General features: G+C 40.1%; 2 protein-coding genes across 3 annotated transcripts in view; both read right to left on the bottom strand.

Annotated features, from left to right (window-relative positions):
* Positions 1-599: 599 nt before the first annotated feature.
* LOC106533969 (uncharacterized) lies at positions 600-4897 on the bottom strand. The gene is made up of 2 exons (XM_014030457.1): positions 3434-4897; positions 600-3327 (listed from the first exon to the last, which is right to left on the bottom strand). Exon 1 carries the CDS (start codon positions 4259-4261, stop codon positions 3575-3577), a length of 687 nt encoding a protein of 228 aa, XP_013885911.1. The 5' UTR covers positions 4262-4897; the 3' UTR covers positions 600-3327; positions 3434-3574.
* An 8583-nt stretch (positions 4898-13480) lies between these two features.
* The window catches only part of LOC106533968 (ribosomal protein S6 kinase 2 alpha), a 50444-nt gene continuing 47943 nt past the window's right edge, over positions 13481-15981 (bottom strand). For both annotated transcript variants that reach the window (XM_014030455.1, XM_014030454.1), the window contains exon 22: positions 13481-15258. In XM_014030455.1, coding sequence (XP_013885909.1) covers positions 15136-15258 — 123 coding nt within the window. In that variant the 3' untranslated portion in view covers positions 13481-15135. The remainder of the gene's footprint in view (positions 15259-15981) is intronic.

Raw genomic sequence — 15981 nt, 5'->3', positions numbered from 1 at the left:
GTTACCGACATCTGGTGAAAATTTCATGTCATTAGCACCTCTAGTAATATATTTACTGAGAAAAATGGTGACGTGTTCAATACTTATTTTACCTGCTGTATAGTTTTATGATTGATCCATTAAGACGAGGACTTAAAACTTGCATTAATTTCAAGGTTTCCTGTGTTTCTTCTGTCACATTACTCTGGATATGATCCCTGCAAACAAATAGAACCTAAGGGCTTTCCCAACCCAAATACTGAGCTCTGTAAGTATTAAATTAATATGCTTGTGATGCTTTTTATGAAGTGAACTCAGCCTAATGTACAGTAACTCCACAAATCCTGTGATAATTGAGCACTTGGAGCACTTTACGGTTATCTAAGCGAATGAATGGATACAAGCCAAGGCCTGCTCCACTTTTTTTGTCCTGAAGAACTTCATTACATCACCGAGTGATTTTCTGCTGACCAGGTGTTCAGCTGCTGCAAGGTGACCCAAATACTCCCTCCTGTTCTGCTGCGAACATGTGAAATTTAACACGTTGCTGTTTTCAGAGAAACCGCTAAAGATTCTGATTCTGTTCTGAAAGAAACAAATCAATCTTCACACCACTGAAATATATTTAGTCTATTTATTCTAAGTCAGCTTATTTTACAAAAAAAAGAGTCTTACAAAAAAGGAAATTGCCTAACATGAGATTGTGTGACGTTAATGTGTCTTTGTGCTGAATATAATAAAAACAAAAGAGTGTAGGCAAACTGAAGCATAAAAGAGCAGAACATTCAGTTTCAAAGCTTTTTCCTCCAATAGAGCCGCTATTTCGCATACATGAGACACTTAAACTGGAATAATTTTGTAATTTCTTGCTTCTAGAAAAAAGTGAAAGAAAATGATCACTAAACCTGTGCTTCCTTAAAGCATACAACATTTTAAACAACACAGCCAGCGATTTTAGCTCACATTTAAACTTAGGTAGAGGTTTCAGTCAGGAAAAAAATAACTTAAGGTGAAATGTTGAACAACCAATGAGCAGGGGACGTGTTGGGACACAAAGAAGCACAAAATGTTGAAACATTCAAATAGTAAATTTCAGAAAAGTATTTTTGTCCCTGTGGTTGGCCAGCATTTATGACAGTAAAGGGCTGTGAGAGCAAAACTTAACAGTAATTTCTACTTCCAGAAACATTTATTCAATAAATAAATTTGCTTTTGTTGAAAGCTACGTCAGCCTGAATGTCCTCCTGCAGGCAAGAAATTAAAACAAGTGCATTAAAGCCAACCACAGGTTCAAACAACACTGGTTATCTTAATCAGTGATTAAAAACAAAACAAACAAACATCAAACAGTCAGATATACATTCGTTCTGCAAGTGAGTCCAAAGATCTTTGGAAAATGGTCTTTTTGTTTCATTCAGAGGAAAAGAAAAAAGGTGCAGTCCACATGACTTGAGACTTCCTGTTCAGAGAAAATATGTTTCTGGATGAGGTCTATCCCAGCTCTGATTATCACCCTATTCATTAATATCATTCTTTGTATCATTTCTATTAATGTTATGCAAAAAATGCTTAAGACATGTTAAGCAGGTGTACGTCTGTAGCTTAAAACACAGGAGCATAAATTTATATTTAAAGCCTTTAAGACCTTTTTATTCTTGAGAAGCTTTCTAATGGATTTTTTTTTGCAGAATATGGTTTACGTGCACAAAGACTGTGCTTACAGTAGCCATGTGGAATGATTATACAGGATATAAGACAACATTCAAGGAGTAAATCTTCAACTAAAACCTAAAATCTGTGACAATTTCCTAATTAAAGAGGCACCCCAGCAATGTTTTCTTATTTGAAACAAGTTTCGTCAGGTTTCAATTGGTTGTTTTAATTAGCAGAGTCGCTCTCTTCAAACAGCTTTGAGAAACAAATTTTTTAAAGCCCTTAAAGTCTAAAACAGGTAATACTCAAAGCTAACATGTGGCCTCATTCTCATTGACTTACACTTTAAAACTCATGCTTTAGGACATCTGGTTTTCCATGCATTATGGTGCGTCTCAGTTTAAATGGAGTGCCTACAAGCTAAACAGAAAACTTATAGAAACCTACAATAAGTGATTGTACAATCAAACCATGTGCTTTTACTTTAAAGAGTTTTGCATGTTTGTTTCGCATAAACCCTTTTATGACAATAGGCTAAACAAAGCACCATTAGGCGGTATGGCCTTTGTTGAAAATGGTGAACATGTCCTGGATGCTAGTGTGCTAATAGGTACATTTTATTTTTTATTTTTTTAACACAAACTGCAGTTAGACTGAACCTTTGCCTCGCCGCTGTAATTTTCAGATATAAAATTGATAACCTCTGTGTATTTTCTGTGCTTTTCACACACACACAAATGCAGCTAACGCTAGGAAGTAATTAAAAGGTATGCAAGAGAGAGTAAAGCGTTGATAATTTAACGAGCATGTGATTAAGAATGGAGTAAAAAGATGAGACTATATGTAAAATTGGGTAATTGTAAAGTCTTGATAGGCATGAGGAATTTAAATAGCTTGTAGTGTAGTTCGCTAACAGAACTGAACTGAAAACGCTAAGAAACCCTGAATAAATACAGTCAAACTTTCTTTGCTGCCCCATTAATGCAACAGAAGGATGCTAGTGAGGCTTTTGTGCACTTTAAGTTCTGTTTGCAGTCTAGGAAGCAAAGTCTCAGCTCTGAAGTCGTGTAAGACACAATAAGCAGTGATTTCATACGATGCATGCATGAGTCAGCCTAAACCCAATCCCTGTTCCAAAACATGGACGGCATTCATTACAAACCTCCTAATCTCTCATCGGATCTCTACAGCTGTCACATTCTGTGGGGTTGCAGCTCTCAGCTGGATACATTCTGTGCGTTTGGAGAAGCAGAATTAGGATGGAGGGATGAGGGGTTGCTAGGTGACAGGATAAAAAGAGGCCACAGGTGGAGTTGTCCCAGCGTGAATGTCTTTCCTGCGGTCTCTTGCGTCTTTGTTTCGTGCGGCTTGACAAAACAGATGCCATGGTGGGAGCTGGAGCCAAGGCACAATTATTTATTTCTTTTAAATCGTTTTTTCCCTTAGCTTTATCCAAACTGAAACCTCTCATCTTTGCTGCCCTTCACTCCTTTCTCCTAGAGCTGAAAAAAAGAAGCAGATTCATTCATCTTTTTCCTTCTCCTGAGACTTTAACAACCTAAATCAGCTAAAATACATGAAATCTCTTGATGCATCGCAGGACAAATCTGTGCCTCTCCTCCCACATCACCTGACTCATCTGTGCGGTGTGGGATCTATCTGATTCTCATACACTGACTGCAAGCAGCAAAGGATCTGTGAAAACAGTGAGGACACAATGACATCCTTCGTACTGSTGTGAGCGTGATTGGTTTWCTAGCCTCTTTGAAAATACACAAAACGTGGGGYAGGAGCTCCTTACTAGCCTCTGTGGTGTTTGCAGGCACTCTAACCCCCTGGAGGACCAGCCTCAGGATACAAGAGCAGCAAGGTCGAAGTAAAGACAGGAAGTGCATCCTCCCAGGTGTGTAAAGCGCATTTCTAAAGTCAGAGATGAAATGTTTCATTTGAGTTTCACAGGCCACGGGAGACACGTGCGAAGTCCGAGCATGGAGGAAAAGACGATGGCGGGCCGGTGCTTCTTGAACCGGGCGCCTTTCTTCAGCCGCTGGGTGGTCTCCGCCACGTGCAACTCTCCCTGCTGAGCCGCGGTGGATATCCGCGACACCAGCTCCCCGTGGACCACCACCCGCTGCTCCGAGCGCACAAACATCTCCCTGAGCTCCTCCAGCCGCCGCTCCATCTCCCGGACGACGCGCTGCCGCTCCTCCACTTCCAGGAGGCGSCGCCGGGCCGCCTCGAACTCCATGCTGGAGCTGGGGGTGACCAGTTTGGAGGASGGGGCCGTGGCGGGCCGGGACGGCGGCTCGGAGCCGGCCAGCAGAGCCGCCGTCACCCTCCGGAAGTCTCCCATAGAGATGGAGCGCCTGGTCGCTGGGGATGCGAGCGCCAGGAGAGCGGAGGCAGACGTGGAGGGCGGCAGGGTGGAGAGAGGGAGAGCGGAGGAAGATGGTGACGGAGAGGAGGAACCCGGCAGACGGAGGTCAGGCTGGGAGTCGGTACCTTTAAGGGCTGCTGTCGTGTCCTCTGCGTCCTCATCGCTGCTTTCTGTGCTTCTTTGACGTTCCTTTGTAGCCTTTGCCTCACCTTTCTGACGTCCCTTAATGTCGCTGCTGGTGTTCTTCTCCATCCTGCTGTCAGACGAGCGAGGAGCCGGGCAGAGAGAGGCGGCCTGGGAACACCTCCATTCATCAATGAGACATCGGAGCTTGGATTGTTCTGCATCCGAGTTGTTGTGCTTGGGAGGCTGCCTCCTGGCGTTTCATTGGCTGCTGAGCACGTCAGCTGATGATTGGGCAGCCTTTCCTCCYTGCTGCTGATGCTGGCAGGCTGTGTCCTTCGCCTGACTGCTTCGTCCTCATCCTCTGCAGCTGTGCTCAGTCAAAAGGTGCACACTGATCAACTTACTCCTTTTTTATACTTTCTTTCTGTTTTCTATGCCTCTCTGCTACCATCCTCCTCCCCAGCTGTTCTCTCCATCTCTCTCTATCTCTCTCTCTCTCTCTCTCTCTCTCTCTCTCTGATGGTTGCCCATAGCAACACAACCTTGACATCATCAGCAGTGGAGTGGGGGAGAGGGTGATGCTCCACTTTATCTCTCCCTTAATCACTTTGCTGCTCAGCGTTTCCACCCCGTCAGAGTGCAGGTTTTTTGTCCACAGTTAGATTTTTTTTTCTCAGATTGGCAAAAACAAGAACGCTGACTGAAACCAATAAAGCAGAAACACAGGCACACAGTTCAATTCTATACCACAAACAGGTAACTATGTTACCTTTAGTTCTTGTGAAAATGCTGAATTTATTACAAATAAATTTGACTTTGCATCCCAACCTATTTAAACATCTTGAAATTGGCCTCTGTCTCTTTAAGAACTTCTTACCACAGTCACTATTATACTGTATTCCGTTAGAGAAATCCTGTAAACTCATGCTTGCTCACAACCGCACGCAGACAGGCGTTCAGATCCGAGGGGCTCTGAATGATCATCAGGTATATATAGGTGTTTGTTTGTCTAAATGTATATATGTATGCTTTTACTAAGTTTTGTTACCTTAATTCTTTGCAGGTGTGCAGTCAGATGTTGGATGTATTGTATTGTTTTCTTGTCGTATATCTCACATATCATCAATTCTTTCACTTTTTTCCATTACATTGTCACTTTTCTTTTCTTTCTTTCTTCTTCTTTCTTGTCTATCTATAAAAAAGCCACTGATGATGAAGAAGCTAAGATACTAATATTCAGATATTTAGTGCTTTCTACTGAAGTGGCAAAAAAGTACCTCCCATCATTTCTGACACTCCCACTTCAGCACATTTTCAAACAATGCTTTGAGGCGYGAGCTCGGCTGCAGACTGAGCTCCAGGGAGGAGCTTTGTGTAAATAGGCGGTGCTTTGTACCAGCAGGCGTTTAGGCAGCGCCACATGTCATGGATTTCTCAAACATGCATGAATGAGTCAAAGCAACACTGGGTGTGTTTTTGATGAGGGGATGACATTATAACATGATATAAAGCTCAAGCAAGTCAATTTTGCACAATACCTACTTTTTAAATCGGTTTTAAAAGCTTCAAAGCTAAATTAAATACCTTGTTCCTAATTTTACAAAGAGGTTTCACCTCCAGTAGACATTTTGGTAAAATAAGCTCAACAGAGGAGGAAGGAAAAAAAACACAACAGAATCAGCTTCAGGCTGACCTGAAGCAATCTTTATTTGCGGTCGTAGCTCACAGCAAACACTGTTTATCAAACACAGTACATCTCCATGAGCCAAGGAGGTGAGTATCACTACAGAAAACGAAGTAAAGCTCAGAACTACAAGTATAAAGGATAATGGACAGAGAAAACCAAAGCAAAGCGAAATGAAAATTCGTTGTGGAGATGCTAACTGTTTCATGCCTTGCATATTGATAATAAAAAAAAATAACAACACTTCTAGATTCTTTGGTAATGGAAACAGTAACAGGCCACTTCCCAAGCAGCAACGTTTTCCTCCCTAGATTTCAGGAAAATACAAAGAARATTTAAATGTTTTARATAATATATMGATTATAAGCCTTCCATTATTAATGTTTTTGTATATAAACAAACAAAGGCTGCAGAATCCTGCRCATTGACTCCATTACTTTATGTAAAAACAGCTTTGCCTTTTATGCAATCTGATCTGACAGTAACCAGTTACATCATCAGGATATAATACCTTGAACTAGTTTTTTTTCTTGCTCTAATAGTCAGTCCCTGGGTAGGTTTACCTCTCTGTCTAGACAAGTATTGACTAATTGTGTGTCTGCACTGCAGAGACAATGAATGATGAAGTGAAGGTATAGTTCACTCAGAGACACACAAGGCTGGCATCATTTGAAGTCTCGAGTAGCAAAGTTTTAAATAAATGTCCTCTTTTAGGCTGAAGTGAAACAGATGAAGCTTTCAGTGGGTCAGAGGTGGGTTTGCATGTGTGTGATGTCCATGTGCATGCATATGTGAGTGCTCACTTAGCTCTTTGCTTTTATCTCGCAGTTGGCATTGCATTAGCCGTAGCAATGGCTTCTRTCTTCCTGCTTTTAGCTTTACCGCTTTCTGAAGAAAACAGAGGAGTCGTGCTGAGCATAAATACGACAGAAACAAAAGGAAAGAGGCCGGACAGAATAGATTTAGGTTCGTGCAGCCCTAAAGATGCTTCATGTGGATGTTCTGCACAGTTTTCTGTTCTGTGTGCTTTGAAAAAGTCAAGCATGTTTTTTTACCAACACTTACCAGCAAAAACTGACATAGGATAAATTGCAGTCCAGTTGAGTGTTTATAAATTTATTATGTTCTTGTGCCAAATCCTTCTAAAACACAATCATCACCACCAAACTCTCTTCCTGTTATAACCATAAAAACCTGGACTCTGTCAAACTGAGCCTCCTGTTCCAGATCTCTTTAATCTGTATTTCTGCTTTGATGTTGGAAGTGTGATGGATGCTCTATCCATCTTGTGTTTAAATTATTTTCTTTCAGCTGTTTGACATRAGATGTGTGTAGCGGAGGACTTAGCTTGGACTCAGTGTTACATAATCTGGTTGCGTGAAGCTTAAGAGCTGCAGAGAAAGATGGTTTTACTGTCAACCCTATGGTTTTCAGCTCTATTATATTACACATAAATGTTTTTTTAAATAAAAAATTAGACTACTTAAAAATTATAATTAATTAGACAACTTATATATAGATTGCACTAAGTGTGTAATGTGTCAAACTCAAGGCCCATGTACCAAATGTGGCCCGCCACAACATTTTTTGTGGCCTGGAAGAGCTTCAGAGACGTACTAATGTTTGTTGCTTTAAAGCCAGCATTAACCATAAACTACATTTCCCAGAAAGCCTGTTGTTTATTTCTACCTGCAAAATGACAGCATCCCACCACTAGATGAAGTTGCACAGGATTCAAAAGTAGCTGGTGAAATGTGGCGTGTAAAATCTCCATTTCACTGCATTTTTGCTGTTTTTAGGGCTGTACTTGGAAGTGCCTCTTTGGCCAGGACTCCCTTGAAAAAGAGGTTTTTAATCTCAATGGGACTTTCCTGGTTAAATAAAGGAAATAAATACATAAATAAAAAAAGTGGGAATTTCCCACTTACAAGCAGTACATTTTAACTGGAATGCCCCTTCCAGTAGGAATTCCCTGTTGGACAGTGGGAGAGTTCAAAATTGAAGATGGCAGCCTTTCACCACAACTCAGTGAGTTAAACTCTCTTACTTTTAATAGTATTTCTGTGTTATTTATTTCACATTTAGTCAGTCCAACATGTAATATTTTCCAGTGTTTAAATGAGGACATGTAGGAAATACCTCATAAAGCTTCATCATGTTTGTTAGCAGTGCTCAGTTGTAGCAATGAAATGAGGAATGCAAGCTTTCATGTTTAATCAAAATTAAACACAAAACATCAAAGTTAATTATAATATTGTTCATGTGAACCTTGGTGAAAATGAGTTTGACCCCCGTGCCTTAAAGCAATAGTTCAGATCTTTTAAAGTGAGCTCCTGTTTAAAGGGTATGGGCAATTACTATTAATTGTTTCTTTAGTTGTTAGTGGATGGTTGTTTCTCCTCAGTTTGGAGAAACATTCAACCACTGCTGTCTAAAACAACTCTAGCTAATGTGAATGCTACTGAATAACCTTTATTTTCCCATCAATGCATAAATTGCTTTAAAGTAAATGTTGAAGGAAAACAAACTAAAAAAAAAAACCTCCTTACAACACACTGTATGCATAATGAGGTAAATGCAGAATGTTCTGGATCAAAAAGCAAATATTTCATACAGTGTTGCTTTTTTATTTTTGAACAAATAACAGATTTTCTCTTGAGGGTTTGATAACAGTAGTATATTTTCCAGCTGATATTAAATGTTGTAGCCTATCATATACTGCAGGGTCATCTTCTTCAAATAAAAATATGGATGCTGTGTGGTAAAAGCTGCATTTTGTTGTCATAAAATTGTTTCCATTTTAGGGTTTTATTTGCAAGAAGCAGAGGAGAGTCTACACAGACTCCTTACATCAGACAAAGAAAACTAAAATGTGATCAATAAGACCTTAAACAGAGAAATGTTGAGAAAACGCTGCCAGCAGCATTAAACAAAGCAAATCAAGTGGAGCATAAAAACAGCAACACCCCCACCTTTATTTTCTTCTGAGATTCGAGACAAATGATGGTGATGTTTTTCCATTGTTCTCTAATCAATATCAGTTTTCTCCTTCAACTGCTGCAGCCTGATTCAGTCACTCTGTGTGTGAGTGTGTGTTCACGAGGGAGTGTGTGTGCAAATCATTCCTTGGAAATTACTGGCAAAATGACTTCAAAGAGCCTGGTGGTAACATAATAAAGCATGTGCGTCTGTGTATAAATGAAGGCATTTATCTTAGACAATGTTGGTCTCAGGCGCCTCCATGGCGTGAGCAGCAGTCCCTGTGATATAGGTAGATGGGTAGGAACAGGTAAAAAAGAAAAGTGGTAATATGAGGAGGTGATTGCTCAAGTTTGGTGGAAGAAAGTTYAAAGACATGACTTTGAACTCTRTTGGGTCAAAATGACCCACAAGACCTCTGAGGCTGAGGAAAGCAACGTTCTGACTCATCTGTTTCATCTGAGGGCAGCAGATTCACCTCAACACTTTGTTTTTATGCTTTTCCAGGGTTTCTGACCTCCYCATGCTCATGCTCCTGGAAGTGAGGAAAACTCACATCTACAAACAAAACCTTTAGAWTCTAGAATCAGTGGTTCCTAAACCTTTCAGCTTTTGACCCACAAAATAACACKAGCAGAGACCTGTGCCCCCAACTATTTTTGGGTTGGGGGCACAGTGTTAACATGTCAAATAGACAACATAGACAATCCTTCCATTCTCAGTCATCCCCTGTCTCCACTGGTGTGCCCCAAGGCTCTGTTCTTGAACCCCTTCTCTTCACAACTTGCCTCCTTCTTCTTGGTTACATTTTCCGCAAGTTTGGTGTCCTTTTCCATTGTTATGCCGTTGACACACAGCTCTACCTGTCAACCAAGCCAAACTCTACACACCCTCCCTCCATCCTCTCTGACTGTCTCAATGAACTCAATCACTGATTTTCAGGCAATTTCCTTCAGCTGAATATAGCGATAAAACAGAAATCGAGTCTTGGTGTCATCCTCGACACCACTCTCTCTTTCACTGCTCACATCAATAATGCTACTCAGTCTGCCTACTTCCACCTCAGGAATATCAACCATCTCTGTCCTTCTCTCACACCCCGCATCACAGCCATCCTTGTCCACAGTCTTGTGACTTCAGGGATTGACTACTAAAAATCTCTTCTTTTTGGCCTCCCCAACAAATCCCTCCGTAAGCTTCAGATGGTGCAGAACTCGGCTGCACGTGTCATCACCCAAACCTCCTCCCATAACCACATCACCCCAGTCCTGCAGCAGCTCCACTGGCTCCCGGTCCAATCACGCATCGTCTTCAAAATTCTTATTCTCACATTCAAAGCTYTCCACCATCTTGCCCCTCCTTACATGTCRGACCTCGTACACATCTCCATCCCCTCCTGCTCTCTCCGATCCTCTTCCCTAAACCTCCAAGTACCCACTGCCCGCCTCTCCACCATGGGGAGCAGGGTCTTCACCTGCTCTGCACCTCCTCTGGAACTCTGTACCTGACCTAAGAAACACCTCCTCTCTTCCCGTGTTCAAGTCTGCTTTATCCATCTTATTTGTAAACAATTCTCTGTAACTCATGCCAGCTTGTCTCCAACTGTATTTTCACACATTCTTCTATGATGTGTCTAATGCTGTAAGTGTCCTTGGGTGTCCTCAAAAGGCGCTTTTCAAATAAAAGGATTATTATTATTATTATTATTATTATTATTATTATTATTATTATTATTATTATTACATGTTAACAATATTCATTACGCTTATTTCATCCATTTTTAAGTACATTAACCTCACTCTTTTAGAACAACTATGGATATATACAGTGTATATATATATATATATATATATATATTTGTTAGCAGTCATTTTTAAATGCAACAAGTCATTTCAAGGCCCCACCTTGATGTTTAAGGACCCACAGTGGTCCAGACCCCAAGTTTGGGAACTACAGACTTAGATTACTAAGCCAGGCAATAATACAAAAATAAAACCATATAATAACTATAAGCCCTCAGAGGGACCACAACCCCACCAAGACTTTATGCAACTGAGAGAGTGCAGCTGCTGAGCTGTGATTGGTGAACGAAGGTTCTGCTGGATGCTGACCAGCTGTCATGACATCATCACTAAACAGCAGGCTCTGGCACCTCCTCTGATCTAAGTAGATTTTTGCTTCCTGAACCTGTAAAATTATTTGCTAAAGATGTTTTGTTATTCAAGAATGACAACTGGAGATTTGAAATCAATTGGTTACCACTGTTTATTTGAAATTACTTATTTAAAAGGACATATGTAAAATCCATTTTTAAGCCCTAAAATGCCTTTCTTGTGTATTTGGAGTCTCTAGGAGTGCAGAAAAGTTGAATATAATCTTTGCCAGTGCCGCATAGATACATTGACATTCTGTGTTATATATTTCAGTACGTCCGGTTTTCTCTGATATTTTCTGAACTATTATGTCACAGCATTTGCTGCTGAACTTCTAAATATAATCATGGACTTCCAGCTAACACATTTTGTGCATTTTGGGTTCTGCAGGTTTGTGGTCTTCAGTCTCCTCTGGTTCTGGATCTGACTCAGACAAAGGTGAAAGAGGAGCTTGTGGAGTTACAAAATCCAGGAATTCAGACCAAAGCATTTTATATAGACTCCAACTGAATAATTCAAATGTAAAAAAGGATTTAAAATCCTGATATGTCCCCTTTAAGTTTCAGCTCTGTCAGATGTTCTCACAACCAAAATGTAACAAGTTTTATGTGAAAACCCCYACATGTCCTGAAAATTTCATGAAAATCTTTTCATAACCTTTTGAGGAATCTTGTTCACAGATGTACAAACAATCCAACACCACCTACAACATAACCTTGGCTGGGGGTGATAAACTGAGTCTGAAACATTCAACAAACAAAGTCAACTTTTCCTAAGGTGACCTGAGTTTGATGGAAAAAAAAAGCTGCAGTTTTCTGAAAGCAGGATTCAGGACTGAGTCCAGAGAATTTAGTCAAAGTTTGGAGCTGATCTGTAAAATGTGAATGTTCCTGAAGAGCAGCTCAAAGTTCACAGGTTGAGTTCTGAGGAGGTTCCCCTGAATTTCAGCTCAGAATAAAGAAGCCTGATGAGTTCAGACCTCAGTCTTCTCAYCTCTGAGGCTTCAGGACCTCCTGAGCTTCTGAAGTGGCTCAGATGAAGGTTTTTCTCTCAGACTTTAAGTTCTTGGACTGTAAAGATGTCCTGACACCTAAAAATCCAGACAATAAAAGATCAGTAAAAGAAAAAAAACAGAAGTGTAGAAGAGTGAGTGGTGCAGGCAGTAAGAAGACTGGCTGCTGCTGTAATCCAAGGGTTGCAGGTTTGATCCCAGAAGGTMRCTTTACTTCTTTTAACTTAAAAAAARGACAAAATCTGAAACTGGAGGGAGCAGGAATTGAACCTGTAGCACTTCAGTCACTTTCTTTTTCCTCTGAGCCATCACTCAATACAAAGAGAGAAGTTCTCTGTGGATATTTATCTCCTAAATTTCAACTTTATTTATTTATTTATTTATTTATTTTTACAAGAAAAGAACTTAGATAAAATCTAAAGTGAAGCTGAAGACTGAGCTGCAGAGAAGAGACTGAGGGGACTGACTGTAGACCTTCATCTCAGAGGACTCACTGGGTCTTACAGAATCTTTTATCCAGTTCTAGAGGACATGAAGTCCTTCAGAGTCCAGCAGCCTGTTGGACCCGCTGACATCTRGACCAACTAAACTCCTTCATGTTTTCTGCTTCTTTCAGCTGAAGATTTAAAACATWTGAAATCTGCAGAAACTAAATTTTCACACGAGACGTAGAAAAACTTGTTTCTTCAAATGAAAAACTTTGAGACATAAAAACATGAAGTTTCTGCTGAATCACTTTGACTTTATTCCCTCAGTTTAAAACCACTTTTGATTACACACACAAAGATTTGGGCCTAATTTACACATTTTAAATTCAAGACAAATGTCACTTTTTCTTTTTTTTAGCAGATTTTAAATAAAATCATATTTACGTGATGTTTGTTTAGCAAAGTTTATAGATGAAATCACAAAGTTACATTGGTCCAAACCAATTCATTTTTTACTGAAAAATTCTTATTAGACAAACTATTCTGATAGAAATACAAATGATCTTTTCCAAATTGTTTTATATAGCATTTAGAACACTTAACCTAACGGATAAAGAAAAAGATTAACTTTAGAAAGACTTTTTAGCATTTATTTCTTATGCCTTAGTTTCCATCAACAACTATTTCATTCATTATATTTTAAAGATACATTTTATCACAGTCTAGTAAATTGGATAAAAAGAAACAAACCATCACTAAAAATCTAATTATTTGATTTTTAAATAAGAACACAGCAAAAGATAATTAAAATTGATTCTTGGTTACTCTTTCAACACCAAAATCAAAGATCAGGAAAAAATCCCAAGTTAATTTTCTCGGCTTTAAATATGGCTGTCATGAGAAGAATAGAGACAAAAAGAGAAACCATTTCAAGTATTACATTTGGGACCAGATAAAACTTTAACGAGGGATAGATTTTGACCGTGGACCTTGAATTTGACGTGTTTTATAGGGTTTTTAAATCTAGGAAATTTTTCAACATTTACCACCCCGAAGGGGGGGGGGGAAAGAAAAACACCAACTAGGGCAGTCTGTCATAGCAACTCGGTTTTTAATATTGTAAGATATAAAAATCTTCATTTTTATCGTACAATAACATCTTACCATAATACCATTAGTCAAAAGGAGGAAAAGCTTTGCCACCAAACAAGAAATAAATCAGAACTTTGATCCCTTTTGAGGTAAGACAGCTGGGTAATAAAATACTGAGCCTTACAGGTCTTTCCTTCAACGTTTACTTTTCTTATTTATGCCCACTCTGCCCGTTGTAGGCATCGAGCTGAAAGCAGGACCTGCCCTCAGATGTGATTCAGTCAGACACCTTCACTCTTCCTCAGAAGATTTCAAAGTCAGTGTCGATGTAAAAAAAAAAAAAAAGTTCAACAGGAATTCAAGACAAAGATCTTTCACACTGAGGGCAGGTTCGTGTGATGCTAGAGAAGCTGAGTTTGAGTGCTCAACTGGTTTCAGACAGTGGTTCAGTTTAAAAGAAGAGACCTGCATGGCAGCAATTCCACAGGCTAGGATCTGCTCAGCGTGTCTTTCACTACTTTAAATCCCCAATTTTTTTAAAAGACAAAAAAAAAAAAGATAAACAACAAAAGCAGCCAACACAAGAAAACAGCTTTCATTAAACATCATCCAGTGGAAAAACAAAACAAAACAAAACATGAAAACGCATCATTAAGCAAGTTTTAACATGCCACATTGTTCCTTGGGCAGGTTTTCTTTCACAGAAAGCCACCTACTTTACTAGTTTTATTTGTTGTTGTTGTTGTTGCTTTTACAGTCATAAAAATAGTAGACATTTCAAAGTGTTTGCAAACAGATTTACGAAGCTGAGAGAAAAAGTGAGAGAGGCGAAAAACGAGGAAGCTACGTGACATCGTCACATCACCAGAGCATGCACATGACTCTGCAGCATCCCGCAAGACAGGTACAGACACGCACTGCAAGTCATGCAACTCTCCCTCTCACACACACGCACGCACGCACACACACATTCACTCTGTAAAAGCAAATAGTAGTTTAGATCGACGTTAACCAAAACATCAGCGATTGACAGTTTTCAGAATCTCTGGTTGAAACCAAAGCCAAAGAGGCATTCATGGCACACAAAAAAAAAAAAGAAAAAAAAAAGAGTTTCATATTTATTTTAACAATGCTCCTCGAAAAACACTGAACAGCAGATGGATTTGTGCTGGCGGTACAACCAGTAATATAAAGCTCATAAACTTTACAAAAAAACCAAAACAAAACAGGAAGTCAGACAACGAAACTGGCAGAGACAGACAGGCGTGCAGAAAGAACCAGTTACAGCATCGTCATCAAAAAAACACAACTCTGTTGCAGGTCATGCACACACATCGTTCACCCACACGGCACTAAGAAATTAGCAAAAAACCTGCAACCCTCCTTTTTTATTGTTTTTAAACTTATCATCGCTCTATCTGCCGTCACATCTGCTGCTGCTCCAGGTAGTTTGGCTTCCAGCGGGGTGCGAAGAGCCCGAACACGGGGGATGGTGGCAAGAGCAGGAAGTGAGGACAGGACCAGAGTCAGTGTTCCTTGGCTGTTTTCTTTTTTTCATTTTGGAGGCTGGACCCATCGACCCACGAGCAAGCTGACTGGGAGGAGTGGCTCTGGATCAGACTCCAGTGAGCTGACTGGCCGGCGGTAAGTCTCTACAGGGAGGTGGAGGGCAGCTTCTTGACGCGCCTCTGAGCCAGGAAGGAACTCTCGATGGGCTTGAGCTCCGGAGTGGGTTGGGAGTTCTTCAGGGCGGAGTAGGTGGCTGCCATCGCACCCTGCGCATCAACAAAAACACGATTACGTTCATTTCAATATCCAAAATGTGCTGAAAAAACTGAAGGCATCGAACAGTCTTATTACAATTTTAGCTTCCTAAAACCCATGGTGGGCACAGTTCTGCTAATTCACCATTAGCAGAACTAATATTTTGATGAACAGTTTAGCATTTACACTAACTTTATGAACTATTAACAGACTTAACTCGCGCTAAAATATTAGTTATTTTCTTAGCTGCTTAAAATCTTACAGTATGTGTCACAACATGCAGCAGTGACATTCTTATTAAAGCCACAGAGTCTGTGTATGTGACATCATCCCCCGGGCCGAGGATTATTACTTTCACACCGAGTCAGAAGATCTGGGGTCGGATTTATAAAACTGGCGTACGCACAATTTGAGCCCAGAAACTTGCGTACGCCACTTTTTACGCCAACGTTGTGTTTAAAAAATCCAAACTTGACGTGAAAATGTGCGGTGCCTCACGCCAGCTTTGACCCATGCGTACGCTCATTTTGGAGAAGGGAAACTGTGACACAGATGGTGAAGTGAAGAATTAGAGCCACACTGTGTAATGATCACTGTCAGAGATTTAATTTACCTTCATCAGACTTAGATTTTTATTCAACTTTGTCATCAGCTTTCTTAACAGTAATATTTATGCTTCTGCTGCTGCTGAGCCATGAGGACCTTTGAAATAAAAAAAAACTTAAATCTTAACC

The sequence above is a fragment of the Austrofundulus limnaeus genome, unplaced genomic scaffold, assembly GCF_001266775.1.
Source record: "Austrofundulus limnaeus strain Quisiro unplaced genomic scaffold, Austrofundulus_limnaeus-1.0 Scaffold1064, whole genome shotgun sequence".
NCBI classification, from domain to species: Eukaryota; Metazoa; Chordata; class Actinopteri; order Cyprinodontiformes; family Rivulidae; genus Austrofundulus; species Austrofundulus limnaeus.
The sequence above is the reverse complement of the archived record's forward strand: the minus strand, read 5'-3'. Positions and strand labels throughout refer to the sequence as shown.